Source organism: Amblyomma maculatum, chromosome 9, assembly GCF_055883805.1.
Source record: "Amblyomma maculatum isolate TAMU_Amacu chromosome 9, ASM5588380v1, whole genome shotgun sequence".
Classification (NCBI taxonomy): domain Eukaryota; kingdom Metazoa; phylum Arthropoda; class Arachnida; order Ixodida; family Ixodidae; genus Amblyomma; species Amblyomma maculatum.
The window spans coordinates 58,949,584-58,976,926 of NC_139352.1; the positions used below are offsets into that span (position 1 = coordinate 58,949,584).

The window sequence follows — 27,343 nt, forward strand, 5'->3', positions numbered from 1 at the left end:
GTGTGTGTGTGTGTGTGTGTGTGTGTGTGTGTGTGTGTGTGTGTGTGTGTGTGTGTGTGTTTATTTTTGCATTGTTATTTTTTTTTCTTTTCTTTTTTTCTCCGCCATGCCGACAGGCGGAGGCGACCCGTTAAAAAGGGGACAGCCGTCATCACCATCTCTATAAAGACTTATGCAGTATAGTCAAATATATTGTTCTTTCCATTACTGTGTGTTTTTGCAATTTTTTTTGTGATCAAGAAATGAAGTTCTCGTCGTTTGCCTCATTTTATTTAAATAAAACATTAGTGTTATTGACAATGCTTATGTTGATAATGACATACGCTATCTTCATGCAATTAGAATTCCTAATGCTCTTTCCAGTGCAGTAGGCACCTTCTGTGTAGTTATCTAAATCTGCAGTCAAGTCTTAGTTTGCAATTTCATTACTCTCCTCTGCAAGCAGTAAAGTTGCGTCATTAGTGTATTGGTTAGGGGAGGGAAGGAAGCATCTCTTAAGGGCATTTCGCTACCAGTCACAACTTCCCTAGATTACATTTTTTTTTTTTCGTGCTTGTTCAGCCACTTCCTTTCGCTGTGCTCACGCCCATCCCCGTTGGTTCCTATATCAGTCAATTCAATAAATAATTGAGCACATCCGGCATACTTTTAGAAGACAAGAAAACATTTTTACATTGTTTTATGGGGAAGTACCAAAATGGAGCCGGACCTTAAAAGTAGGGCACTAAGAAAAGTGTGTGTTTAGATGACGCAGGCCATTTGCTTGTATTGTGTGTACACTGTACCATTTCACGCGAGTAGCCAGACATCATGCACTGCACAAACAGACTAGCAGCTTTTTCCGTACGGTGCAGGCAATCTGAGCAGCACTGCAGTAAACGTGACATCCATTGAGCTACCTTCAATGATTTAAGTGCTCGTATGTACTGATGCTTTGACTAACCTGCTTGCTTGTATGATAAGAGTTTGTTGAGCATTTGCTGTTGTACATGCTACAAAACAAACCAATGAGCAAAGCAAGTAACAGCGCTGTTGACATGGCTGTTAAGCAAGTCGACGGCGTTGTAAACTTTTTTCACGGTATTAACAAGTGAGTTTTGCATCACACACATGCTTTCTCCAAGGCAGTGCATAAATTCGAATCCAAAGCTGTCGTAATCTTGTTACGAGGAAGTTAAGTGTTACCACCTAGCTTGATGGACAGTGCTGCCTCCTCACCCGGCACTCAGTCGGGAGGAGACCGTCATCCTAAGGCAAATATAGACCGGGTCACTCCTCGCCCCTGCAGAGCTACACGTCTTTCACACAGACATCTACACGAGTGGTGTGTGCAGTGTGTCCGGCGGACCAATGGCACATCATGTGGGACTGTGCCAGGTTCCCGACCGAACTTCGAAGTGCTGTGCAAAGTACAGACATAGAGAAACATACTTACTATATAGACAAGGACAGCCAACTGTGGGCCGTCCAGCTGGCCTGGGGTGCGCTCGAAAAGCACAAGCCTCATGACCAACCACAAACTGGTCGAAATGGGGTAATGCAGAGTAGGGCATAACCCCGGGTCGACGCTTGGCCAGCGTCACGACGCATTAACCGTCATTTGTCGGCATTTCATTAAAGTTATACCTACTTAACTACCTAATTATCATTTTACTGCAGCCATGTAGAATGCAACGGAAGCACGCAAGAACTCCGTGCGTACCGGCTGCAACACACTTCTATGTTGCGTGTAGCAGACGACGCACCCAGCTAGGAAACCAAGGGGAAAGGGTAGAGTCTAGGTCAACGTTACTAGAACAAACTCCGTTTCACAGCTCCCCATACCGCCCAGCAGAGGAAGTGTGTCCCAAGTGGCGGTCGCGAGAACTAGCGGCGTTGCAGTCAACTCTTGCTCCTTGCCGAGCGCGTCGTCTGCTACACGCGGCGTGGAGCGGCCAGCACGCACATTTCTTTTAAGTGCTGCCGTTACACTGTACATGGCTACAATATAATTATAACTACATTACGACAGCTTTGGCTTCGAAGCCACGCATTACCTTGGAGAATGCGTTTATGTTATGCGAAATTCACTTGCTAATGCTGTGAAACAAGTGCGACAGCGCCGTCGGCTTGCTCACAACTTGGCCTGTGTTTTGTAGTGTGTTCTTTCAGTGCACAGATCCGGTAACAAATTAGCCAAATTTTCAGTGCATAGGAGCACTCTAAGCTTAGAAAGTAACACGGTGGGTGTCACGCTTACTACTGCGCTGCGCAGATTGCCTCCATTACATGCAGAAATCTGCAAGTCTGGGCAGCCTGTTCATGCAGTGCATGAAGTCTGGCTACTCGCATCAAACGATATAGTGAGCATAGATTACGAATAAACGGCCTCCGTCGTCGCCTCATCAGAAGCGCTTTTCTTAGTGTCTTAATTTTGAGGTGTGGCATGGAACATAGCTCCGGATCAGCACTCTCGCATTCCCGTAATAGCAATGTAAAAAAAAATATTGTGTTTAAAACAACGTTAGATGTGAAGAGTTATTTAATGAGTTTACTGAAAGAGGAATCCGTGAGAATGGGCGTGCGCACTGCGAAAGGAAGTGACTGAACACGCGCATGAGTCTATTAAAAAAACTTGTATTTCGAGTAATCAAGTCACGTCTTTGAGAGATTCACCCTTCCTTTTTACACACATTCAAAGAGAGAAGAAACATGACATAATTTTACTGCATTTAGAGGAAATTAATGTAATTTCAAACTGGCACTGGACTGCAGTTTTAAAACGATATTCAAGGTACCTACAGTGCCGGAAAGGGAATTGAAAGTTAACTGCATGAACCCATAGTATATAATATATACCTATAGCTATTTCTCAGAAAAGCAGCGCAAAAAATGACGCGGAAAAGGACGAGACGCCCGTCCTTATCGTCTCGTCCGCTTCTTTTTTGCGCTGCTTTTCTGAGAACTATGTACCAACCCACCCAACTTGCCACATTAACTAAGGTGTATTTATTAGCGCAACAAGAAAAAAAATGAGCAGAAACGCAGTTGTCAACAACAGTAATGTCGTATACAAATGAAATGCAGGAAACAACCAGAGCTTGATTTCATCAACATCACAAACATTGCAAGGTTACAAGCAGTGCTTAGGAGAATATTATATTTCTTTTGGGAAATGTTTGAGTGGGCAGCATAATCCTTTCTATTTTGCATAGTGGGAGATGAGCGTTAGCGTTCCTAACTTCCCTGACCATCTCTTTTTTTTTTTGCATGTGGTTTTGTATTGCTTCAACAGCAAAAGCAATATTTGCAGCGAATGCACTTCAATGCGTGGTTAGTAGCATATCTTGAGCTCATTCAGAAGCTTATCATCTAGATCCTCTTCTGAGCTTTTTAGATGCTTATCTTTTAACGAGAAACAGCTTTAAGAACAGTGAAGAAGCGAGAAGCTACACTTCCCATCCCTCCTAACTCCTTTATTATACAAACAGCGGCCGAGAGTCATTTATTCATTCATCATCATCATCAGCAGCCTGATTATACCCACTGCAGGGTGAAGGCCTCTCCCATATTTTTCCACTCAAACCGGTTCTGGAAAACCCAGTATTCATTCATTGCCCTTTTTTTTCGTTCTTTTTTCTCAGCTGCCGCTGCTCGCAGCATGCGTTTTCTACACGGCATGCTCAGTTATTTAGAAGATATTTTAATTTTTGTGATAATCTTACTTGCCGAATTTCTGTACACTTCTTATGATGTCTCCTGCATTAGCTCTGAGTTGGAAGCACCGTGCACAATTTTGCTTCAGAAGAGTGTCTACGTAATCAATGCTCAGTTCACATGATATGAGGAGTTTATGCGCAATTGCCGTGACAACCGCTCAATGACAAAAGTCTTCTCTACAAGCAAATTTCTTCGCCCTCGTGGCTTGACTATTTCCTCGTCGCGAAAATACTCAAATTTCCTTCCAATTGCTGGTATTGCGACGAACTCAAAATGATCCAAATCAAAATCCGTTTGTGCAGCTCAGCTGTCCGATTTGCGCTATGTATAGGGTGTTGCACAATTAGAGGCGCGATGTAGAATGCTTCTCCCAGCTAAACCGCGGAATCCTTGCAGTTCAAATTTCGCACAGAAATCACATTTTGTCGCTAGTATTTTTTAATACTAAATTTGTTTGGGGTACTTGCCTGATTCGATCAAAAGCAGTCAGATGTTCCCATCGCCTGCGGCGACGCCAGACGAACCGCTGCCCCAGCGATGGGACTGGTGGCGCCGCCTCATGCTGCTTACAACAACTCAAACCTTCTGCCAAAAACGTTCGCCCCTTCTTTTCCTGCTACAGAGTTGTTGTAAGCAGCATGAGGTGGCGCCACCAGTCCCATCGCTGGGGCAGCGGTTCGTCTGGCGTCGCCGCCGCCGCAGGCGATGGGAACATCTGACTTCTTTTGATCGAATCAGGCAAGTACCCCAAACAAATTTAGTATTAAAAAATACTAGCGACAAAATGTGATTTCTGTGCGAAATTTGAACTGCAAGGATTCCGCGGTTTAGCTGGGAGAAGCATTCTACATCGCGCCTCTAATTCTGCAACGCGCTGTACACTGATAGGCTCTTGGGATCTTGCAAGTTCTCTTCCGGCTTTGCTGTCGAAACACGCGGGGCAGCGCGATTATTAGTGTTTTCTCTTCGGTATATAATGCTTGTTGCATTCGAAATATGTGCCAGCAAGAAAAAGTGCTTTGCTACACGAACTATACATCACGAGCTAGAGCGCTTCAGTATAGTTCCTTTTCTAAATGCAGATCAGAAACTGTTCACTTCGAAGTAAGTTATTTCTTCTGTGCAGAGCTTGTGCCCACATCTTAATCTCGATCAGGACGTCTATCAGTGACATGAACAAATGACGGACTTCCAATCATCGTTTCAATAGGCTTCGTTGCCCCCGGTGCAAAGCAAGCAACAAGCATGAATGAGCCTGATATATATATATATATATATATATATATATATATATATATATATATATATATATATATATATATATATATATATATATATATATATATATATATATATATATATATATATATATATATATATATAGCAGTACGCTTAAGCTTCGTCTCAAGAGAGGGTCGCGACAGCGCCTTTAACGCCGTCACTTCATTCCCGCCAATTTTAGGCATCTAGAGGCTGCCACGCAGTTGCCAAATCGTACGTATATTTGGTTTGATTTTACAGGGAAGACCAGCATCTTCTCGGCGCACACCCTACGTACAGACTGAACGGCATGGAATTGGAGGCACACGTGTCGGCGGCTTGAATCCCTGTCACAAATTGGACAAACTGGAAAACAATGTGCGAAATTGCATGGCACCACACTGAACGCAGTGCAATGAACGGCTACGCCACAATTTAATACGAAATGACGTGCGTATTCTTCGTGTACGTTTTATTCAATTATTGGTTACAGCGATCGTGACGCCCTTTCACCTGTACGAGCTGCGTACGATATCACGTAATAAAAAGAAATGAAACCGAAGAGCAGACATTACTAGAACGTTGGTTCTGGCGAGCAAGTCGACAGCTCTGTCACACTTGTTTCACGGCACTAAATTTCGCAGCACACAAACGAGTTCTCTAAGATAATGCATGCCTTGGAAGCCAAAACTGTCGTAATGTAGTCATACCCCATGGTTACAACACCGTGGTCATAACTACACTGTAGCCGTGTAGAGTGCAGCGGCAGCACGTAACAGCTGCGTGTGTGCCGGCCGCTCCATGCTTCCGCGCCGCGTGTAGCAGACGACGCGCCCAGCAAGGAGCAAGAGTCGACTTCAGCCGCGGAGGTGATCTTGGTTTAAACGCTGGTTTTTAAACTTGAGTTTTTTTCGGCCTTAGGCATATGAAGTTCCAGATAACATTATTGCCGTCGATGTAGAGGCCCTTCCGCTCCCTCAGGAAGACCCTAAGGCTAAGGGGCCTCCAAGGCAGAAGGAGCCCCGCAGGAGGACGTCTTTCGCAAAGCGTCCCGTGACTCGAGCTTGCTGCTCCGGATCCGGAGGAGGGCATCTCAGATTTCTTTCTCTCTGATTCCATCAATATGCCCGGAAGAATTGGGGCATTCCCAAATGAGATACAAGTATGAGAGGCAAATAGCACTCTTGACAAGGTATATGTACTCAGCCCCATGGTCAGCCCTCTTTGAAACCAACGAAACAGGGTGGTAGCGGTTCCCACCATATTAGAATTGTTTTTGGCATTTATCTTAATAGTTGCTATAATTAAATTGACTGTTTTTTACAGTGTTCTAGTGTATTATAATAAATTTGTCTTTGCCATAGAATAGCGCAGCGCCCTCTGGCCGAGCGTGCCTGATCGAGCCAAGTCAAGTGGCTAAGTCGGCTAGTTTTGTTAATAGCCACTACCACTGTACTACGGCACTGTAGTACTACAATAGTACATTTGCGCCCGTTTTATCAACAGCACATTTACTGATTATTTGGACCTCACCGGCTTTACACAAAACAAACATTGTTCTGATGGCCTTTGAGACTACAGAAGCAGGACAAGGTAAGCGGCTAGTAGGTTCCTTTATCACTCGAGTGTATACTCGCATCGCGCCTTTGTGCGAATAAGCCATGGCAGCCGTCATTGCACCCGCCACTGCTTCGGTGGTGGACGACGGCTGTTGTTGTGGCGTGCGTCTTTCTCTCCCTCTTCTTTTTCCTTTCTTCTCTATTTTCTCTTCTGTCCGCACTAGGCAGCGGAGGTAGCTCAGCTACAGAGCCAGTAGCAGGCCCGTCCATTTTCTTTTCCTTCTTTCTATAGCCACAACAACAATAGCTATGCATTGCGGAAGTTTCGGTGCTCCTGAAATTAGCATACGAAAGAGCTTACAGAGCTCATTGGTAAGGCACGTTCTTTGTGGAGTCACTAAAAAATGCCACCAATTTCTCGACTTGCAGTCTGACGGAGCCCGTTATAGTGCGGCGCAGTTTATTACTCATTCATTTGCTGACGCACGTCATTTCATGAAGCCAACAGCAGAGAAGAGAGCAGCGTATCGCCTTCCACAGGCGATTTCAAATTTGGTTGGTTGAATCTGGGTCATACATGTTAATCGCCGAGACGCGCATTGCGCGTGCCGTGCTTCCATGGAACACAGGCGGACGTTCGGGATAGAAAAACCTCTATTCGTTGTTGTTGTAGCTGTAGGAAGAAGGAAAAGAAAATGCACCGGCCTACTACTGGCTCTGTAGCTGAGCCACCTCCGCTGCCTCGTGCGGACAGCGGAGAAAATAGAGAAGGAAGAAAAAGAGGAGGAAAGAAAAACCACGCTAACAGTCGTTTTTTTTTTTTTTTTTTTTTTTTTTGCGATGTAATTATACATCTCAGAAAAAAAATATCTCTGCACCCCAATTCTTGGCTGATCCCCCTGTGTGGATATGTGCCATCAAATTAGAGGAGACAACAGCCGTTGTCCACCACTGAAGCAGTGGTGCGCCTTTATTCGTGTACCCCTCAGCTTATATAGAGTGACCGGTCAAGGGTGAGGGGAGGAGGGAATGCGTGAGACATGCACTTTGGATGTTTTGGCTTGTTGTGCCGTGTGGAATGTTTCAGTGGCTGAAACGTGCATGGTGGCTGCGCCGATGCAGTTTCTTCCTGCTACTGCTACTGGGAACAGCCTTTTCCTTTTTACGCTGCTGATGAATTTGCCGGTGATGTAGCCACTGGAGGTGGGGTATCTGCTCGAGGGACCGTGCACTCCACTCCTTTGTCGTGCGTGACCGGCGATGGCGTCTCTGCTTGCACAGCGTTGTCTTCTGGTGGTTGTGATCCTGCACACATGGATGAGTTGTGTGTCGAGCACGCACCTGGTCGAGGTGAAGCCTGACCGGTCTGGCTGGTGTCTGTACGATGACCATTTGTGACCTTCCAGTAGACGTGACTGTTCCAAGCAGCCATTTTTATCCTACGTAAACGTTACGTGCATACACTGCAGCTCCAGGTAGAGATGGTGACCATTCATCTGGCATCTGGCTCCTAGACTGAATTTGTAACAATGGGTGGGAAGCATATGATCTAAACGAGACTGGAGACGATAACCAAGAAGCGCCTCTGAAGGAGACTTTCCCGAGCTGGTAGGTGTCCTTCTGTAATTAAAAAGCAATCTGGAAATGTTGGTACCTAATCATCCGGCCCCTATCTTCTTGAAGCCATTCTTTATTGTTCTGACTGCTATTTCAGCCATTCCATTTGATTGTGGGTGAAACATAGCCATTCGAAGATGCGTTATATTATACTTTTTCATGAAAGTAGTTAATTCATGACTGGTGAATTGAGTTCTACTGTCAGAGACCACAGTGCTTGGAATGCCAAACCTGCTGATTAGCTCATGCAAGCAATTCACTGTAGTGTAGCATTAGCTTGCTTCATAGAAACTGCCTCAATTCACTTGCTGTGTGCATCCACTAAAACAAGAATCATACTTCACGCAGTTGGCCCTGCGGAATCAACATGTATCCTGGACCACGGTTCTCAAGCAGTTGGCCAGCTCTCTGGAGGTGCTGCAGCTGGCATGGGCAAGTTTTGGACGCAGTAGTGACATGTTGCTGCTAGTCGTTTTATGTCGCGGTCCAACCCTGGCCATCAAAATGATCTGGCAACTGCTTTCATTGTTGAAGACCCGTGGTGTGTTTCGTGCAGTAGGTGCAAAACGTGATGTCGGGCTTTCTTCGGCGCTATTACGCGGTGCCTCCAGTACACCAGTCCGTGGGCCAAAGACAGACCTTGTCTTTTATCAAAAATGGGATAATACTGTCACCATCTATACATCTTGCAGTCGACGGCCAGCCATCCTTTGTCAACTGCACAACACTTTTCAGTTGCAAATCATTTGCAGTTTATTGCTTCAGTTCATTAACTGACACTGTTCCGTCTTTGAATCCTGCTAGAGCAAGAATGTTATCAAGGGATGGTCTGATTGCAACTCTGTTGTAAGTTGTGGCAGTCTACTCGGGCCGTCGGCATGCAAAAGTTGCTTACCTGGCAAGTACTGGAGCTTGTAACGAAAACCTCCAAGGAACAGATATCAACTTTGTGTGTGAGCGGCTGCCAGCAAAGGGGTTGGTCGATCTGCCTTCAGCAATCCCAGGAAAGGCTGGTAGTCGGTAACAAGTGTGAACTCTCGAGCTATGAGAAAATCCCGGAACTTTGTTATGCCAAATACAAAAGCAAGAGCTTCATGTTTGAGTTGAGGGTAATACCATTCAGCCTTTGTTAAGGTTCGTGAACGGAAGCCTATGGGCTTGTTCACCTTGCCATATGCCTGTGGAATAGCACGGCACCAACCCCATGTTGCGACGCGTCACACTACAGCTTGAGGTCTACAGCCTGAAGGCCTTGCTTAGCTTGCATAAATGCTGCCTCCTGCTCGGTTTCTCAAATCCATCGTGTTTTTTTCTAGCAGCTTGTACAAAGGTGCAAGGACAGATGATAAATTCGACATTAACTTTGCGTAAAATGTAATCGTGCCCAGAAATGTGCGCAGCTCCTGCACATTTTGCGGACAAGGAGCTTGCACGGTTGCTTCGACATGCTACTGTGTAGGATGTAAACCCTCACGGTCAATTTGGGGACCTAAGTAGGAAACCAACGCCTGGTGAAATTTACATTTGTCTAGTCTGAGCTTAACCTCGTGCTCTTGGAAACGCTGGAGCACATGCTTTAGTATGTCGGTACTGCCGTGTTTTTCCGATATCAGAATATCGTCGAGGTAAGCCTGGACACCTGCCTTGCAGTACAGTGTCGATTTTCCATTGAAAAATTGTTGACGCTGAAGCGATACCGAAAGGCAAGCAGTTGTAGCAGAACAACTCCCGGTGCGTATTGGTAGCGCACAGTTGCTTAGACCGCTTATCTAGAGGAATTTGATTATAGGTGTCACGCAGGTCAAGCGTGCTGAACTCGCCGCCATTCAAAGACAAAAATATCATCAATAACAGGTAGCGGGTATTGCTGCAGCTCACATGCAGGGTTTAGGGTTTGAAATCTGCACAGATTCGAATGGAGGCATCCTTTTTTCATAACCGGCACAATTGGTGTAGCCCACTTAGCGTGTCTTACAGGGACAACATATCGATGGTTACAAGCCTTTCAATCTCTTTGGATATGTTGTCGCGCCAAGCAAATGAACAGAACCAGCTTCCATTAGGAAGCTGGTGATATGCCATGGTTGAAATGGTTGTGTCCAGCGACTCAGCTTTGATAGGTGTTTCGTGGGTTCTCTTTGAGCTCGTCACTGCTGTTACATCGCTAAGATGTGCATTGCGCATGCCATGCTTCCATGAAATACAGATGGACGCTCTGGATAAAAAAGCCTTTATTCGTACCCCTCAGTCATCATATATAGTGTGACCGGTCGAGGGTGAGGGGAGGAGGAAACGCGTGAGACATGCGCTTGGTGTTCGCTGAGGGAACGAGGAAATACGTGAGACATGCTCTTGGCGTTCGCCACTTTGATAAAGCAGATTGTTTACAACACCACAATGCAAAGGAATGTCTGGACAATAGTGTTCAGGTGTATGGCTAAGCAGCAGCATTTACAGGGATTTGCAGGGATGGAAAACATGCGGGATATGTGAAGTGGCAGCAGGGGCCTAGTTTGTTTTGAAAAGTCACATGAAAAACGAAAGAAAATTATGCAAATGTGCTGGAGGCCTCGTAAAAGTGCTAAAAAGCGCTCGTTGCAGGAGGATCGACTGGCCAACAGCTAGGGGCTATACCTGCAGGGAACATGGGGCTCCTGTAGTAACATCAGCGGCCAAATTTCGAGAGGGGTATCAGGCTAGACGCGTTTCTTTTTGTGAGTTTTTGGGAGCTGTGAAAAATTGAAAATTGTTGCTTGTGTTGAGCCATGGCCAGGTAGTTGTTGATAGGGAGGTTTCATCGTTCTTTTTAGTTTAGGGCCACCTTGACAGAAAGGTAGAATTTTTTTCGGTGAATATAGTAAAATTAATCATAATATTTTTCCAAAAATGCATATGTGGTGCGAGATGTTTTACTACAGCTCCCTAATAGGTCCTCGAATGACCTTGAATATCCTTGAATTTTTTTCCTATGTCTTGTATGAAAATTGCACTTGATGTTTTGTGCTGCCCAGTCCTGTGCGTGATTGGCGTTCTTGGCTTTCCCTACTGCACTCACCGGTTTTTGAATGCCACACTGCCTCCTATCTGTGTAGCAACCTTCTCTGTTTGTCACTTGGAGGCAATAAAGGCATCTCCTTTCTGGTAACAAGTCATGTGAGGGTCTGATAGTATGTGGAGTGGATTATAGCTCTTGTGTGCAATTGTTTTTCCTCAGCTACAATATTTACCGCACCTTCGTTTTGATTACATTCTTCTCCATAAAAATTACATACCAAGCTTGAACAAGAGCATCATCGTTTAATTTCTTAATGCTTATTGATCTTGACATCCTATATGCCAGCATGACCAGGATCGCCTTCATCATTCAAGAACTCTTCTGAATATATGGTGCAGTTCTAATCACTTCTGAAGGTGAACCTCTTGCAAATCAATGAATATGTGCTTTGTTTCTTTGTGCAGGCTCAGTTACCACTGAAAGCAGAGGTGACTTGCTGCCTCAACAAATATCACAAGGGGGAAGACAGCGGTATAAGTGCTTAGAGTGTGACTTTGCTACGGATGTCCGCGCCCGCCTCAAGTACCATGAGAGGAAGCACACTGGAGAACGTCCCTTTCAGTGCAGCCTTTGTGAGAAGAGCTTCAGAGAGAACACCCACCTCACATTGCACCTTCGCACTCACACAAAAGAGCGTCCCTTCCACTGTGTCTATTGCAGCAAGGGATTCACACGGAGCACTCACCTTACACACCACCTTCGCATCCACACTGGTGATAGGCTGTATAAGTGCAAATATTGCAGCAAGACCTTCACTCAGAAGGCAGCGCTGACACCACACCTTCGAATTCACACTAAGGAGCGCCCCTTTCAGTGCACCTATTGCAGCAAGGGCTTCACGCAGGGTGGTCACCTTAGGGATCACCTCCTCATTCACACAGGCGAGAGGCCACACCAGTGCAATCATTGCAGTAAAACCTTCTCGCGGAAGGATGTCCTGGCAAAACACCTTCGTACGCACACAAAAGAACGCCCCTTTCAGTGCCTCTATTGCAGCAAAAACTTCACACAGCAGAGTCACCTTAGAGTTCACCTCTTCCTCCACACAGGTGAGAGGCCACGCCAGTGCAGCTATTGCAGCAAAAGCTTCACAACAAACAGTGGCCTGACACTGCATCTTCGCACGCACCAGGCCGGAAAGCCCTATCAGTGCAATCATTGCAGCAAGAGTTTCAGAAAGCGTGCTAGCCTGACAAATCACCTGCGCATGCACACGGACTAAAGGCCATATCGATGCCACCTATGTCCAATGGCCTTTGTAACCAAATCAAGCCTAAATCACCCTCTGCGATCTCACTACAGTGCTGTTGTAGTTTAGTTTTGTTCAAGTGCATTAGCGCACAGTCAGCATCAGAAGTATGTCAACATCGGCATAAGAAATGTTCAGCTAAGGGCATCTTCTGTAGCATAATGATGGATGTTTTTCCAGTTCCCTGTCACAGTGTCTGAGTAGCTGGGCCACTCAACTCAACTACTGAACTAGTAGGCCAGGGCTTGTTTCCACTCGTGGCAGCTGCTCTTCAATGCAGGTGAAACGCAAAGCGCCTTGTGTACTGGGCGGTGTCAGTGCACATTAAAGAACCCAAGGAGGTCTAAATAATTTGGATCCCTCCGCTACAATGCCCCTTATAACTGGGTTGCTTTAATACGTTGAACCCCTTAATCCATAACTATGTTCTTCCTTTTGCACTGCGGAAAACGTTGTGCGCCTTGCGATTTCTTATTTTAACCCCATAGTTTTACATGGATCAAGGGCCATGTTGGTGATGTGTGCTAAAGTGGTCCAATAGGATTATATAAGCCTAAGAGGATGAAATTTTAAAGTTAATAATTGTAAAAAATGCCCGTCCTGTGTATTTCTTTCTATGTCTCCTTCATTTTTGTTGTGCTGGGTAACTTGTTAAAAAACTAAACTGTGAGCAGCAGTATGAAGGAAGCCAATGAGCAGTTTGGTTTGTTACATGTTGCTTATATGTTTTTCTTAGCAGTACTGCTCAACATTGTTTGACTCTCGTTCGCTGGCAAAAGCAAAATTGATTAGAATGCTCATTTGGAGAAACAGATAAACAACATATGATGCACCTTGAATGCTTATTTCTGGTTCAAGCTGCTTCCTCTGCTGTAATCATATGGAAAAACGATCCTTCTTTGTTTTCTGCTGTATGCATTGCATGCAGCTAGTGCGGCTTTGGCACTTTTTGTATGTTGTAGTTTTAGAAATTGGATGTTTACCTCCTTTCCTGAAAGGGCACATGAATTTATTTTTTGGCATTTGGGTGAAAATTCACTGTCAACCACTTGATCATATATAATTGTGCACTGTGCTCAGTGCTCTGCAGTTCATGAAATCATATTTTGCTATTTCCTTTGGGTATGTCTACTGGGTGCATTTTACTGGTAAAAGCCAGGTGTAGCAGTTGCTGATATATTCTGCCATCTTGTAATACTTTCTTAATAGCATTGATTGCAATTTCATCATATTTAAAGTGTGCACTCACTCCAGATAATGCCCTACAATTCCATCACAGCTGGGCTTGTTGGTTGGTGGCTGCTGTAATTACTGTCGGCACAAAATTTTATTCACATTTCGTTATAGTAGCCTGGAAGCACCATAAGTATAAGCATAAGCATCTAAATTAGTGTGGAAAGAGTAGTTGTTGCCATCACATAATGATTGCAGATTAACATATTCAATTATGTGTAATATTTAATGTAAGCATCATTTTGTCCCATAATTATCTTTTCATTGTTTGCTGTTATTTGCTACCAACATTTATCGGTTTGTTCCTGTATGTATTGCTGGTACTCAGAGGGTGACTAAAAATTGCATATTTCTCGCAAACCAACTCCTGTTTTATGCCTAGTTTGTACACCTAGCTATAACAGTTGTGGGGAAAAATTTGATTTAAAAATGAGGCTTTGTTTGAAGGCAAACGGTTTATCATTCTCACGTTATTTGGTAGCAGGAGGTCGTTTCATGTAGCTGCCTGTTGAACTGGCACCATCCATAGTGATGGAAGAACCAGTTGGTGTCTCACACGTGTAGATTTTGTGATATGCTCTAGAAAGGGGCAGAGCAAGGATGCGGGTGCAAGGGTATGTTTTTCCTGCACAGTGGCTTTTTCATGCTTAGCAGTGCCACCCACAGTGTCTATGTCGCTCATCTCTTCGGAGCTGGTAAACATGGGTTTAATTCCAACTGCACTTGTGTAGAGGCAAAATGCAAAGTGCCTGTGTACTGTGCATTGTCAGTGCATGCTGAAGAAGCCCAGGCGATTAGAACTGTCTGGAGCCCTCCGCTACGCATCCCTCATAACCCGAGTCGCTTTTAGGTGCTAAGCACCAAATGTGAAACTTTTTTTGCTCACTGATAGAGTGGCTTTTCAGATCCGACCAGAAAAACTCTCGGGACAGACTGCCAGATCCCTGCGCTGCAACAACTTTCCTACTCCTGACTGCTATAATTCTACACTCATTCTCAAAACCACACTCATTTTCTAGAGTGCATCTTTTTGTCAGCGTAACATGCTGCAGTCTGAGGCTCTATTTAACATAGCCTTTTGGGTCCCGTCTCTTGACCTTGTTGTGTTTTGTGTGCTTGTTTATCGCATGAAGCTGCTACGTCCTGCCACGTGAGTGGAGTAAATGTTCCTGTAGCGATCCTGGGCTCTTTTACAATCACAGAAAGCTAATATGAGGAGATGTGATGAATTGTTTGTTTGAAAACTGATGTTATCTTTGCTCTTCTTCTTGTGAAAAGTGACATGATTGAAGTGTACTACCTATGGCAGATTGTATTTTCATAGCAGTAAGGTTTGGTTTAGTTGAGAAAATTCTTTTAAAGCGAGAGCTTTACTACGGCGTGTCTCCGCGAGTTTTGCCGACTGCCAGACGGCGTACGCTTTTATAGAGTTACTCATGCAGGCAGTGCGCGCTTCGTCATGGATCAGAGCGATGCTGGACGATCTCACAATATAACACAGAAGACAGCAACGTCGTCAGCAAGCGACATTGGACCATCCCTTGGATGGATATCGCCCGGCGAGCTGCCTACTTGGCGAATAAGTGGAATTCTGATTGCGTCAGGCAAAGCTCTCGCTTAGTATAACTAGTGTTATGTAAAAGAATTAAACCTCAGCAATTTTTTTTCTATGCTGCCTGCTGTTCTGCAGTTTAAAAGAAAAGCTTATTTTAAAACCTGCAGCAGAAAATCTGCACATTCTGCTTGCTTTCATTATTCACTCATGTTATACTTGATTTGCTTTTTTGCCTATGGTGAAGCATAAGAGACATTTGTTTCCTTTTCTGTTGCATGCAACAATTGACCAAAGGAATGGGCCATTGGCAAAATATTTTCTTGAAGGGGGGATGTCAATGCTTGTACTTTAATTTAGGGGATAGGAAAGGAAATGCTTTGTTAATTTCTGCTGAACTATTTTTAATAATCTGCCCTATGTAATGTGCGCTTTATTAGAGGCACTCTTCAATGCTTATTGTGTTCATTATGATTGCTCGTACCTATGTAATTGAATTTTCAGTGTTGGTGCGATAGTTTTTTCGTTCATGCAGAAGTTTTTGTCATGAATTATGAGGGGGTGCTGATAATATCTGAGCCATAGCCAGAACGAAATGAGCTAGCAAGCTGTAAATTGCGGGGTGTACTTGTCTCTGTTTTGTGTATTAAAAGGTGTAAACATCAACTACCTGTGGTTTTCACTTCATTGCAGTTCATTGTAAACACAGAAGCATCTCCAAACATGTTCAGTTAAAAATCATATGTTCTTAGTCAATTTCCTGTTTTTCCAAGGGAAGAAAGCAATGATCCATGATGCAGTATCAAAACATTGGGTGACTGGCCCTTCAAATTTGATAGTGGCAATAAAGAGGTCATATAAATCTAGTGGAAGGTCTGCCTTCATGAAATGACCATGGAGGACCACTGAATATCCGTCAAAAGTATTCCTACATATTTGGGGATATTTTGAGATGGTGCTATTATCCACAAAAACATGAAAATGGAAAGGCTTACGGCCAAATAGATCCTGAAACTTTTGGTAGTAGAACAGAAGACAAAATGCATGGAGATAGTAATGGCTCTTTTGGACCATTTGGCAAAAAGTTTGGTTTCTTAGTCAAGCTAGTAAATGGTAGGCATGGACCTGCTGTTGTGATCTAATTATGTTCTGTGTGCAAAGATCAGTGCAAAAGCAGATGGCAGATATTTTGTGCGACGAGAAGAGTGTTGAACTGTCAATATAGCACATTATTGGTCGTTACTAACATAGTTAAAGCAAAACATTTTGGAAAAACTTGGAGGAGAGCTCTGTAAAGGTATACTACTGTTGCCTGACATGGGATATCAGGCTTCCAGCTGATGCCTCATCCACTCGTATTTGCCTGACCTTCCTCCTTTTGACTGCCATCTGTTTTCCATTCTCAAAACACCTAAAGAGGCATATGTTTGGGAGTGTTCTGGGAGCAGCTGATATAAGTTAGTGGTTTCACCAGCAGTCAGAAGAGTTATCTACAGGGTCTAATGAGCCGTGGAAGGATGTCAAATATATGTTGATGCGCTGGTAGAATATATGCAGAATGAGGCGGTTGATTCAGTCTCCTAGCTTAAACAAGGCTCAGTGCTTATCCGCACCCCCTTGTACGGTACGGTTCACTGTTGAAGGGAACATGAGATCGCATGGCTGCCGCGCTTTACACATCATTTCCGAGAGAGCCGGCGACAAATGACTGCACAAACTTTATGCGCAGTAGGCACAGCCGGCTGCTCTTCCTGAGCATGCACATCGTGCCATTCATTCTCGCCAGTTGTCAGTGGCAACGCTTTGTAAAGTGCTTTGGCCACACGATCCCTTTAACCGTGCACTATGTACATGTTGAACTCTCCTTTGAAATTCATTGTAAGGCTTATTTACAAGCTTGAGGCAAAATTCTTCAGTGCTAGTACATTGTGGTGGGCATTTTTCTGGGTTGCTGGCTTTATCTACAACACATCCAGGTATGCTATACCTGAATGTGTATAGCATCCAGGCATCCAGGCAAAAGCTAATCGCATCATGTTTGTGTTGAAAGGTCGCCACAAAACCCTCTCATTGGATGAATCGTTGCAGTATATGAGTTCATTGCCTAACAAAAACTATTCAGTGCCCACTTACCATTTGTAGTTAGTTTTTAAGTGCCCATTTATTGAACCATTTGTGTGGAAAAACTTTGCAGATTATTATACAGCATGCCAGCTACAAGGCCTCATAGAGCACTGAATTTGGAAGCGACACAGGGATTAGGAACATACATAAACACTTGAATATGTATAGTCATAGTAATTACTAAACATTGGAGAGTAAATACATATGAGTGCTTTTCTCTTTTACCAAACTTTGTTCACTTCTATAATTTCTAAGTGTGAATCAAGATACCTAATATGCTTTCTGTGGAGCTTAACTTGTTTGTTGTCAGGTCCATTAGATGGCACACTTGTGCATGCACCATTTTGTGCCCAGCTAGTAGAAATTGCGGAGAGCTGTATCTTCTCCACTGATGAAGTGTGCCTTGGAGAATGAAGGGAGCAGGCACATTCTTTTTCCTTCCCAGAGACGAGTAACCAGATGGCCTACTTCAGATTGTTGGCCCCTAACCCCCTCTTCGACAAACCGGTGACATGTACTATACCAAGGGCTGCAGAAGCGGGTATTGATTTATGCGGCTGCCTTAATTATTTGCCTTGTTTATTGGAGTGCCATTAACTCGCATGCCTGTCAATAGTCAGCCAAGTTTCCTGGTCATTACATGAGACTGCATGCATTTTCATCTATCAATTGGTCATTTGCTATGCACAGCTATGGACAGATTTATTTAGATCACGCTTTGGCATTCCAGCTATTTGCCTGTATTACATAGCAATAGACAGCTTTGTATCCTGATGTTGAGCACATAAATGGCACTTTTATAAGTATGAAACACCCATCAAGTTTCAGTAAGTACATGTAATGTAGCAGTAGATTTGGACTGCCAAAACATGGCCTGTAATATTTTGTTTGTATTATACTGTACACCAAATACTTTTTCTCCAACCCTTGTGGTTCAAAAAACAGCGGAAGATAGTCCTCAAAACAAGGCCTTCAGCTAGGAGCGCTAACCAGTTCTCATAGTGTTGCAGTTAATTCCATTTCACGATGCATCTACCATTCACGTGCAATTTAATGTAGGGGATTGACATCTGATGTTATTGAATTGTCAATGTCATTGGCTACAGGATGGCTTCCTTTGAGAGCATTTTTCAGTGCATTCTTGAGTTCTATTCGACTGAAGTGCATGTGCAGAGATGATAATGGTATGCATATGTATCACTGCTCTTATCATAGAACGGGGTAGAGGGTGGGGGGGGGGGGGGGGGGGGGGGGCTGAAATTTAATCATCATGAGTTAGTAAGAAATGCTAGTCGAAGTTAAGTGAATGCCTAATTGATTATGTATACACCTACTGCCTAAGTGACTAACAAGAAGTGGCTTTTGTTTAAACCAGTGCAAAATCTAGTTTGTAATTTCACATGACTGTAGTGAAGAAAGCCAGGATGTAGCAGTACATGAAAATCTGCGTTTTGACACTATTTTTAGCCTGTCAAGGTTTTGTCAGACATGGCAGCTCTGTCCATAGTTGCATTTGAACTAAAAAGCATAGAAATGATTTTGCTCTCTCTTGCATTGTGAAGAACGGCGAAGAGATCTGCATCTTTTTGTAATGCACATTTTTTTTAAAACTGAGCTACTGAAATAAGCCACTTGTTCATTCTCTTTTTCAAACTTTTTGCTGCATTTGTACATTTTTCTAAGGTTCAGAATATCATTTCTCAATAATATGTACGAGTGAGACAAAAAAAGTACAGTAAAACCTCGTTACAATAGACACTCAAGGGAACCCAAAAAGGTGTCTCTTGTAACCATGTCTCTTGTATGCAGTGTTGTTAACATAGGAAAACCAACCAAACCATTTTCAAGTGTCTCTTATAACCGAGTGTCTCTTGTAACCACGTCTCTCGTAACGAGATTTTACTTATATCCGTTTTTTTTTTTTTTTTCCTACTGCAGGGACAAATGTAGCATCCTTTTTCTTTAATTTTTCTCATTGCACATCTCATTTTTGTTTTGCTAAAGATATTCTAGAATGTTTAGTGCATTGCATGCAACTCATATGCACTGATAGACAAGAAAAAGTCAAGCAGAATGCACCCTTGGCAAAGTGCTGTTCCAGTACCTATGTGGGAGTATAGTGCCACTGGTAATAGCAACAGCATTAGTATAATTGTTCAGCATACACTGGGATTGTGCTCCTTGTCTTTGTTGCTGTATTCTTCTAATGTAGTACCAAGCAGCATATGGTTTTCTCATATTTTCCTCCATTTTTGTAGGGAAAGCCTTGGAAACAATGTGTCAGTATGAACACAGAAGCATTTTGCTTAGAGGTGAGGCTTTTTTTTTTTTTCTTTTTGTTTATTCAGTTTACGGGCTGCCAGCCTTCTCTCTGACAATGCTTATTGGTGGGTACAGATCTCCCATTACTCCGACCTGCAGGTGCTTTTGACTGAACTGTCGTGACTTACCAGCTTGCCTCACGGTGATGCTCTTAAATCTACCGTATGAACAGCAAGTGTTGCAGCAAAGCTGGCATTTTCGTTTCATATTTTACATTATGCACTACCAGCTTGTCTGCCACAAACCAGAACACCCTTCTGGTTGACATCCATCCATGCCTTCCCTCTTCTTCATCTCTCTCTCTCTTGTGTATCATGATTTACTTCATATTCCTAGTAATGATGGCTCTGAACAGTTTGACGTTAGTTCTGTCATTGTCATTAAAGCTGTAACTTAATATATTCATAAAATGCAGCTTCTTACGCTATTACAAAGGCATGCATAGTCCGAGATGTTAACAACGATCACTCAGTCAGAAAACTTACGATTGTGCAAAGTGTGTCAGTTCGTCAATAGAGAGACTAGCATGCTCATTTCAGGCTTGTTGTCATGTTGGTACTTTGAGTGCAGCCCAGCTTCAGGGGTTATTTGTTTATTGCCAGGAGTATTTTCCAGAATGCTGGATCATCAATGTTCCTTGGTGTCAGCACATGTGGAAGATAGATTTTAATAATAAGGCCTTGCTGCCAGGCTAACCTGTTTTTTGATGCAGTGTGGCTATCATGTGGAACAGTGTCTTTACACACAGTGTCTTGCACGTAGTAGGGAAAGGAGGCAGTTCACGAACTTGAGAGGTCCTGCACAGGTAGTGCTTCTGCAATAATCCAATTAGTAATAACATTTGTAACCACAAGGAATGAAATCTATTATGATGTTCTTCTCTGTTTCCCAACATTCTTGCCTGGTGATATCTTTTATGCAGCATGAATGTTACCTCTGTGTGACACACATCTTTGTGCTAAGTAAGTAACGTGTTTTGTAATAGTTTCTTTTCAAACACTTTTGCTACCTTCTTGTGTAATGCTTCATGTTTTACTTCAGTACTTGATGTTCAGAGTGTCCCTCGTCATTAAGAAGTATGCATAAAACAAAGAATGTAAAGGGAACTTTTGCAGCAAATGCTGTTGCTTTTTTCTTTCTGCTGCTGTCTTTTCCTATTATACCTAGCAGCTTAGGCTTTTGACAGTCTGCGTATCTTGAGAAAAAACTTGAAAAAGAAATGTGCATACAGGGCTATGAAAAGAAAGCAGGGGAAACAGTATTAAAGACAAGAGCTAGACAATACTAGGCAAATACTGTGTGTATAGACTTGTCACATTTTTGTCTTCAGAACTGGTATTGATGCTCCTCACATGATGCTCCAAACAGCCCGTCATAATGCCCCTTCAGTGAAAAAAATGGTGTCATTCTTCGTTTTGTTTCCTTACAGATGGCAGGCCTTCCTTGTGATGCGTTTGATGAAGTATGAGCCATGGCCGCACTGCTGTCCGCAATCCCCATGCCAGGGCATTCTAAATGATTGCGGTGCCCATTGCCGTGTAGTGTGGTTGCAATTCTTTGAGATGCGCTTTAAGTTCACAGATAGCTGGAAAAAACTTGTCCTTGTTTTGTACTCAACAAACCTGGTCATATTTTCAGTTTTTGTTTTCATAGGAGCAGTTGGCATGCCAGCAGTGTATGATCTGTTTTGCTTGAAACATCTAGAATGCATCTTGATAGGTATATTCTTGTGGTTCAACTTTGCACACTGCCTTGAAGGTGGTTGTGCATTCTGAAGACTGCTTGTGGGACAAGATGACCTGTCAGCTTATGTTAACAAGTGCTACCAGGAAACAAAGAGTTGGGGAATGGATGGTAGTAATCTGGACTGCATTACTGCTTTATTTGGTGGCTCAGTGCTCTAGTACTGAAACACCACAATCAGCATATCCATTTAATGCTCGTGCCCTGCCAGAGTGGCGCATTGGTTATGGCACTTGACTACTCCGCCCAAGGATGCGAGATCGAATCCCGGCCTTAGCGGCCACTTTTCGATGGAGGCAAAAAGCAAGGTGCCCGTGTGCTGTGCAATGTCAGTGCACATGAAGGAACCCCAGGTGGTCGAAATTTCCGGAGTCCTACACTACGCCGTCTGTCAGCCTAAGTCACCTTGGGGTATTAAACCCCACAAACCGAACCATGCTTGGTTGGTAGGAGACTTGGACAACAGTGTCTGTCTGGTCACTGTCATTTTTTTTCACATGTGAGTTTTCACAATTAAGTTTGTAAGGCTATTTCGAAAAGCACAACTGCAGTTCTGCATACTTTTATTTTGTGTAATTTTTGCATTTCTGATTAACTTTTCCTATTTTAACCTGTACTTGTAATAGAATCAAGCACCTGTTAATGCCTTTTATAACCTGTTTCTTCTGTACTTAATAGGTTCATCAAGCAGATTCAGAGCGCTATGGCTAATGCTTTTATGCTCAAGGTGTACATGTCATGGCCCAATTGTGCAACAGATAATGATGCAAAGAGTGCTATGCTCAAAGCTTGAAATACTAAGACTAAATTAAGTAGGAACTAGTTGTAGACTTTTGACGGTCATGTTAAACTGATTGGTAATTTTGCAGGCGGTGATAATCACAGGTTATTTATCTATGCTTCTAACAAAAGTTGGATGGCACGAAGGAGATTCTATTGCTATATTTGTAATTTTCCTTATAACCTAATGTGTCAAATATTACCTGCTGTAGTGGCTCAATGGCTTTGGTGTCCAGGTGTGGATCCCTAGGTCACCAGTTCTACTTTGGCCAAAATGGCCTTATTTCGATCGAGGCAAAATTCAAAAGTGCTGTTTTGCTATGCGGTGTCAGTGAATGTTAAAGAGGCCCAGATTATTCCAGTTAATCTTGAGCACTCTACCACAGTGTCTGTCATAACCCATGTGTCAATTTGGAACATTGAAAACTGCCTGTAACGACATATCGGCCATTAAACAAAGTTGCAAATTGCAGCTAGAAGAGAGAGTAGGCTTGTCCTAGCCTATCTTCAAAGTGTAAGCGAGCACAGAGTGTGGATGTCACCATCTTTTGGCATTTCATATACTGATATTTGGGGTTTATTTGGGGTTTCAAAATGCTGGGGTTTAAATCCTACACACTAATAATTTTTAATTTCTGTTTTTGTTGTTTAAGTACACTTGGTATTTTGGTATTTTGAAAACATTTGTCAGCCCCCCGATATGCCTTGTGCGCCATCGTGCTTGTACTTGCAAGTATGGGCTCTGGCGGCGATATGTGTATTTTTTCTAGCTGTTGTTTACCTTATAACAGCTTTGTTTTAAGTAAGAGTGGTACCTTTGTATTTAAGAGTTTGTATTCCATTAGTACAAGCCAACCTCATTTTCTCTTCATTGTCACTTTAATGGAAAGTGCTGCCAAAAAAAAAGTTAGTATTCTAATCCCTACTGCACCGATATTATTCCTCTGTAGGAATATAAGCGTGCTGACCCATGTTCCGCAGGCCTCACCCGCTCCTTGCGAAAACGTTCTCATTGACCGTCGACAACCGAAGTAGATGCTCTCGCTCGTTTCTTCCAAAGGCATTCTTGCTCTCGTTGATCTTAAAGGTTCAAAGCTCTCGTTTGCCGTTTTCTAAGCAGTTGTGACAATCGCTCTTCTTTTGTCCTCAAAGATTGAGCTTGACACTTCCTTGGGCAATCACGTTGTCTGTCGTCTTCCGTGGCCAGAGTTCTTGCCTTTCACTTCTGAAGGTGATTGCATTCTCCATGATAGCATTCTCAGCAATTGGCAGAAGTACTTGTGGGAACTTCCGCCAATGACGGTGTCATTATGTGAGGTCACAGCAACTTAGCAACACAGTTGGCAGTTGATAAGTGAAATATCCAAGATGAAAATGATTGTTCAAGCATGTGCGCCGTGTTAGCTGAGTACAGAATTTTGACCAGCCAGTGCTTACACTATGATACCAAAATGCTGGATTCTCAGCCACCTCATGGGGAAGTGGTGCCGTCTGGTGCTATCACTGCGATTCTTGTTTGAACGGCTATGTACGGCATGGCGGTGGCAATCCCTGCCACTGGGGTGCACGCACTATAATTTCTCCCAGACTAGCAATCTTATGCCTTGGCAATGTCATTATTATAGGCAATAATTAAAAAAATTGTTTGCAGTTAGTACTGCTTCACTTGACAATATTTGAAGTTATACAATAGCACGTGAGAATTTTCTAAACTCATTTGAGCCTCAGTAGGGTACCAGTGGGTGTCTGTAGCCTTGGTGGGTGGAACCATGGTGGACAATGGGATTTGAAAATGTAGCTGTTAAATGCATTCCTCCATTAAAAATTATGTAACATTACATTTAGTGCTGGTCAATGCCTGTGCTTTTTTCTGGTAACAAGCTTCATCAAAGACAGATATGTACAGTGGCATACAGCACTTGTAGAGTTCTTGCTCCGCTGCTGTACTGGCCATGGTTTTGTTTTTATTATATTCGTTTTCATAAATATGCATTCCGAGTTTGGAAGAGAGCACATTTCATTTGAGTGTTTTCTTGATGTGTATTCATTCGACATCATATATACCAGCATGAGCAACAGCATCTTCACCACTAACTTTTCTCTGTACATGGTTCATCTCTGATAATTTCACAAGGGGTACCTCTTACAGCTGAACTCATATATGTTTTGTTTCTTTGTGCAGGCTTGATTACCACTGATTGCAGATACAGCTCACTACCTCAACAAAAATTGCCACGAGGAAGACTGCGGTACCAGTGCTCCGAGTGTGCCTACGCCACAAATATCCGTAACCACTTCACATACCACCAGAGGACACACACTGGAGAGCGTCCTTTCCAGTGCAGCCATTGCAAAAAGAGGTTCACACAGAAGACTGCATTGACGCAGCATTTTCGCATTCACACTGGCGATAGGCCATACCAGTGTAATTATTGCAGCAAAACCTTCACACGGAAGTTTACTCTGAAACAACACCTTCACACGCATAGCATCTAGAAGCTGTACCAGTGTAGCCATTGAAGCGAGCTAGACCTTTAAACGTTTTGTTAACCTAACATATCAGTTTGCATGTGCACGGATGGGATGCCATTCAATATCACTTGTGTCCTATGGCCATTGCAGCTAAGTCAAACCTAAAACAGCATCTACAAATTGTCACAAGAATAGAAAACTGCTGTATTTTAAGTTTTTCAAATGGTTTCATTGCAGTCTGCATTAGAAGTACTGTAAGGAAAATGCCTTCAACTAATGTCATTTGCCGTTGAGTAAGGATGTGAGGTGTTGTTGCAGTAGTAAGGGATGTACTGCTCTAATCGTGCTTATCGAATCTGGCAGTCCACATGGTCTTCATTGAAAAGATCCCAGAGGACGTACTATCAAGGACAATGTTGACAGTTACTCACCAACAACACTTTTGACTGGGTCATATAGATGGACATTCTCATCAATTTTTACTACTCTCATATTGTTTTGTGGCAGCTTCTTGCCTGCAAAAAACAACAGCTTCCCGTGGGGAACAATTTAAAAGAATTTTTTGTTTCTTGGGAATTTCACTTTCTCTTTCGTAGCCAATGTCTGTGAACCTTGGCCTCAAAGGCGCGACAGTGTCCAAGGGAATAATGAGTATGGAATTAAATGAGATATATGGGTTTGCTTAGACTTGTATATTTTAAAGCACTAAGGCCTTTCTATAAGCTACCAATGAAATGTGACTGGCGATAACTACTGCAGGTATTCACAACTGTGTCTTGTCTACAGTACTGTTAGCATGAATAATGGTAGCCTTTTTCAACACATCTTAAAGGAAGAACATTTAAGTGGGAATAAACCGCACAAGAAGCAGTGAATAGGGCAAAAAAAAAAGACATTACAGCACATTGAACATATTCGAAACAGTAATATGAATCTGTGTTCTGCTTAGCCCTATCATAAGCTGTACATCCACTCCTTGCTTGGCAACCAGCAGAGCACTAAGTATAGCAGAGTGTCGATCTTCATCCAGTGCAGTCTTAATAAATTGCTTTTACCACTAATGACCATTGGCTGCATTATATTGTTATAGATTATGCCCAAGCCCTTTTTTGCTATAATATCACTAACAAATGCCAACCATATTGTAAGGGGATGGGCACATACAAAACTTAAATTTTCTTTTCAAGAAAATGAGCTAATAAGCTTTGTTATTTTTTTTTTAATTAACACTGTAAGCCTTCTTCAGGCTCATGCAGGATGGGTCAAGTCACTCGTACATAGCAACAGTACAAACAAAAAGGAACACAGTGGAACTGGAAATCACCGACAGTCAAATAGCATAATTTTCATTGATGAAAAAGCATTCAACTTTTTGGAAAAAGACATCAGGGTTAGCAATTTTAGCAATTTCACTTAACACATTCCACATTTCACATGCAAAAAAAAATCAAGAGCTAAATATCATTGGAAAATTGTTAACATAAGCCTTAATTAAATCAATTGCAGTGGTTATGTATAAATTAGACCCATTTCTAAATGCATGATCTGTAGCTTTCGTGTTTTTCTCAACTTATTTTGGAACAAACACAGTTCTTGTGCAAAACATTTCATGTAATTATTTGAGGCATGTTAAGATCAAATTTGGCATGCATAATCTGAAGTGCAGAATGCAGACCAACACTGTGTTTACAAACAAAGGGGGCGCTCGCGGCGCCACAGCCGACTGTGGGTGAAAAATAGGGTTAGCGCCCATAGGAATACATGGAACCGAAATATTCCAAAGCAGTTTTCTCATTTCACGGTGCACCTGTGATGTCGTTATTCGGTACAAAGCAACTATGAACATCCTAGAACAGATCGTCAAAATATGAAATCTCATTATCGAGGCGAAGTATTCTTTAAATGCCGCGAAACATGTTGGGGTGCGAGTTGGGAGGGCGACCCGTAGTAAAACATGTAAACACAACTTACGGAAACATTTTTCTCATTTCGCAGAGCATCAGAAATAGTGGCCGGTCGTTAAACGTTGACCAGCGCTTTGAAGAAGTGTGTGATAAAGTATAGTGCGTCATTACGGAGGCAGTCTACTTTTAAAACTCCCCGAATGACCTGTGTTATGAATCCAGACACCGCCAAAAGGCAAGCTGGGTGTAGCGAATCGCGCAGTTTTGCTTAGTCTGATGCTGCCGCATAGGTAAATAAGCTTGATAATATACTGTCGCTCCAATGATACGTGCTAGACAGAATTACATTTAAAAAGCAGTTGTCAAACGCCATACGCCAATATGAACCGAACGAGATTCGCGCATTGCAGCAGACGACAGCGTAGCTGGCGATACCCACCGCGGCCGCCTCCAGCTCCGGAGCGTCTGCTAGCGGCAGCGGGTGGTGCATGGTCGTCTGCAACTGTGCGCGGTCAGTTTATCGTGCTGTGAGCGGTACCGCAAGTCGTCAGACTTGCATTACTTGCAAGAGAATGTAGTGTGTCATGCAACATGACGTCGGGGCGTCGTACAAGACGTTCACCAAAAAATGAGAAGAGTTCAACGCTGCTGAACCCAGCAAATGTTGCGGTAAGTTGTGTTTACATGTATTTCTATGGGTCGCCCTCTCAACTCGCACCCCGATACGTTTCGCGGTGTTTTAAAAATTCTTCGTCTCGGTAATGAAATTTCAAA

At 43.1% G+C, this 27,343-nt stretch overlaps 1 protein-coding gene across 1 annotated transcript; it reads left to right on the top strand.

Moving 5' to 3' along the window:
- The first annotated feature begins 6,379 nt into the window (after positions 1-6,379).
- Positions 6,380-25,726, top strand: LOC146179130 (uncharacterized). The gene is made up of 7 exons (XM_084580121.1): positions 6,380-6,552; positions 8,484-8,567; positions 11,595-12,409; positions 14,692-14,822; positions 17,765-17,889; positions 19,607-19,660; positions 24,376-25,726. The coding sequence occupies exons 1-7, from the start codon at positions 6,522-6,524 to the stop codon at positions 24,687-24,689; spliced, it is 1,554 nt and encodes a 517-aa protein (XP_084436247.1). The 5' UTR covers positions 6,380-6,521; the 3' UTR covers positions 24,690-25,726.
- Positions 25,727-27,343: the final 1,617 nt, after the last annotated feature.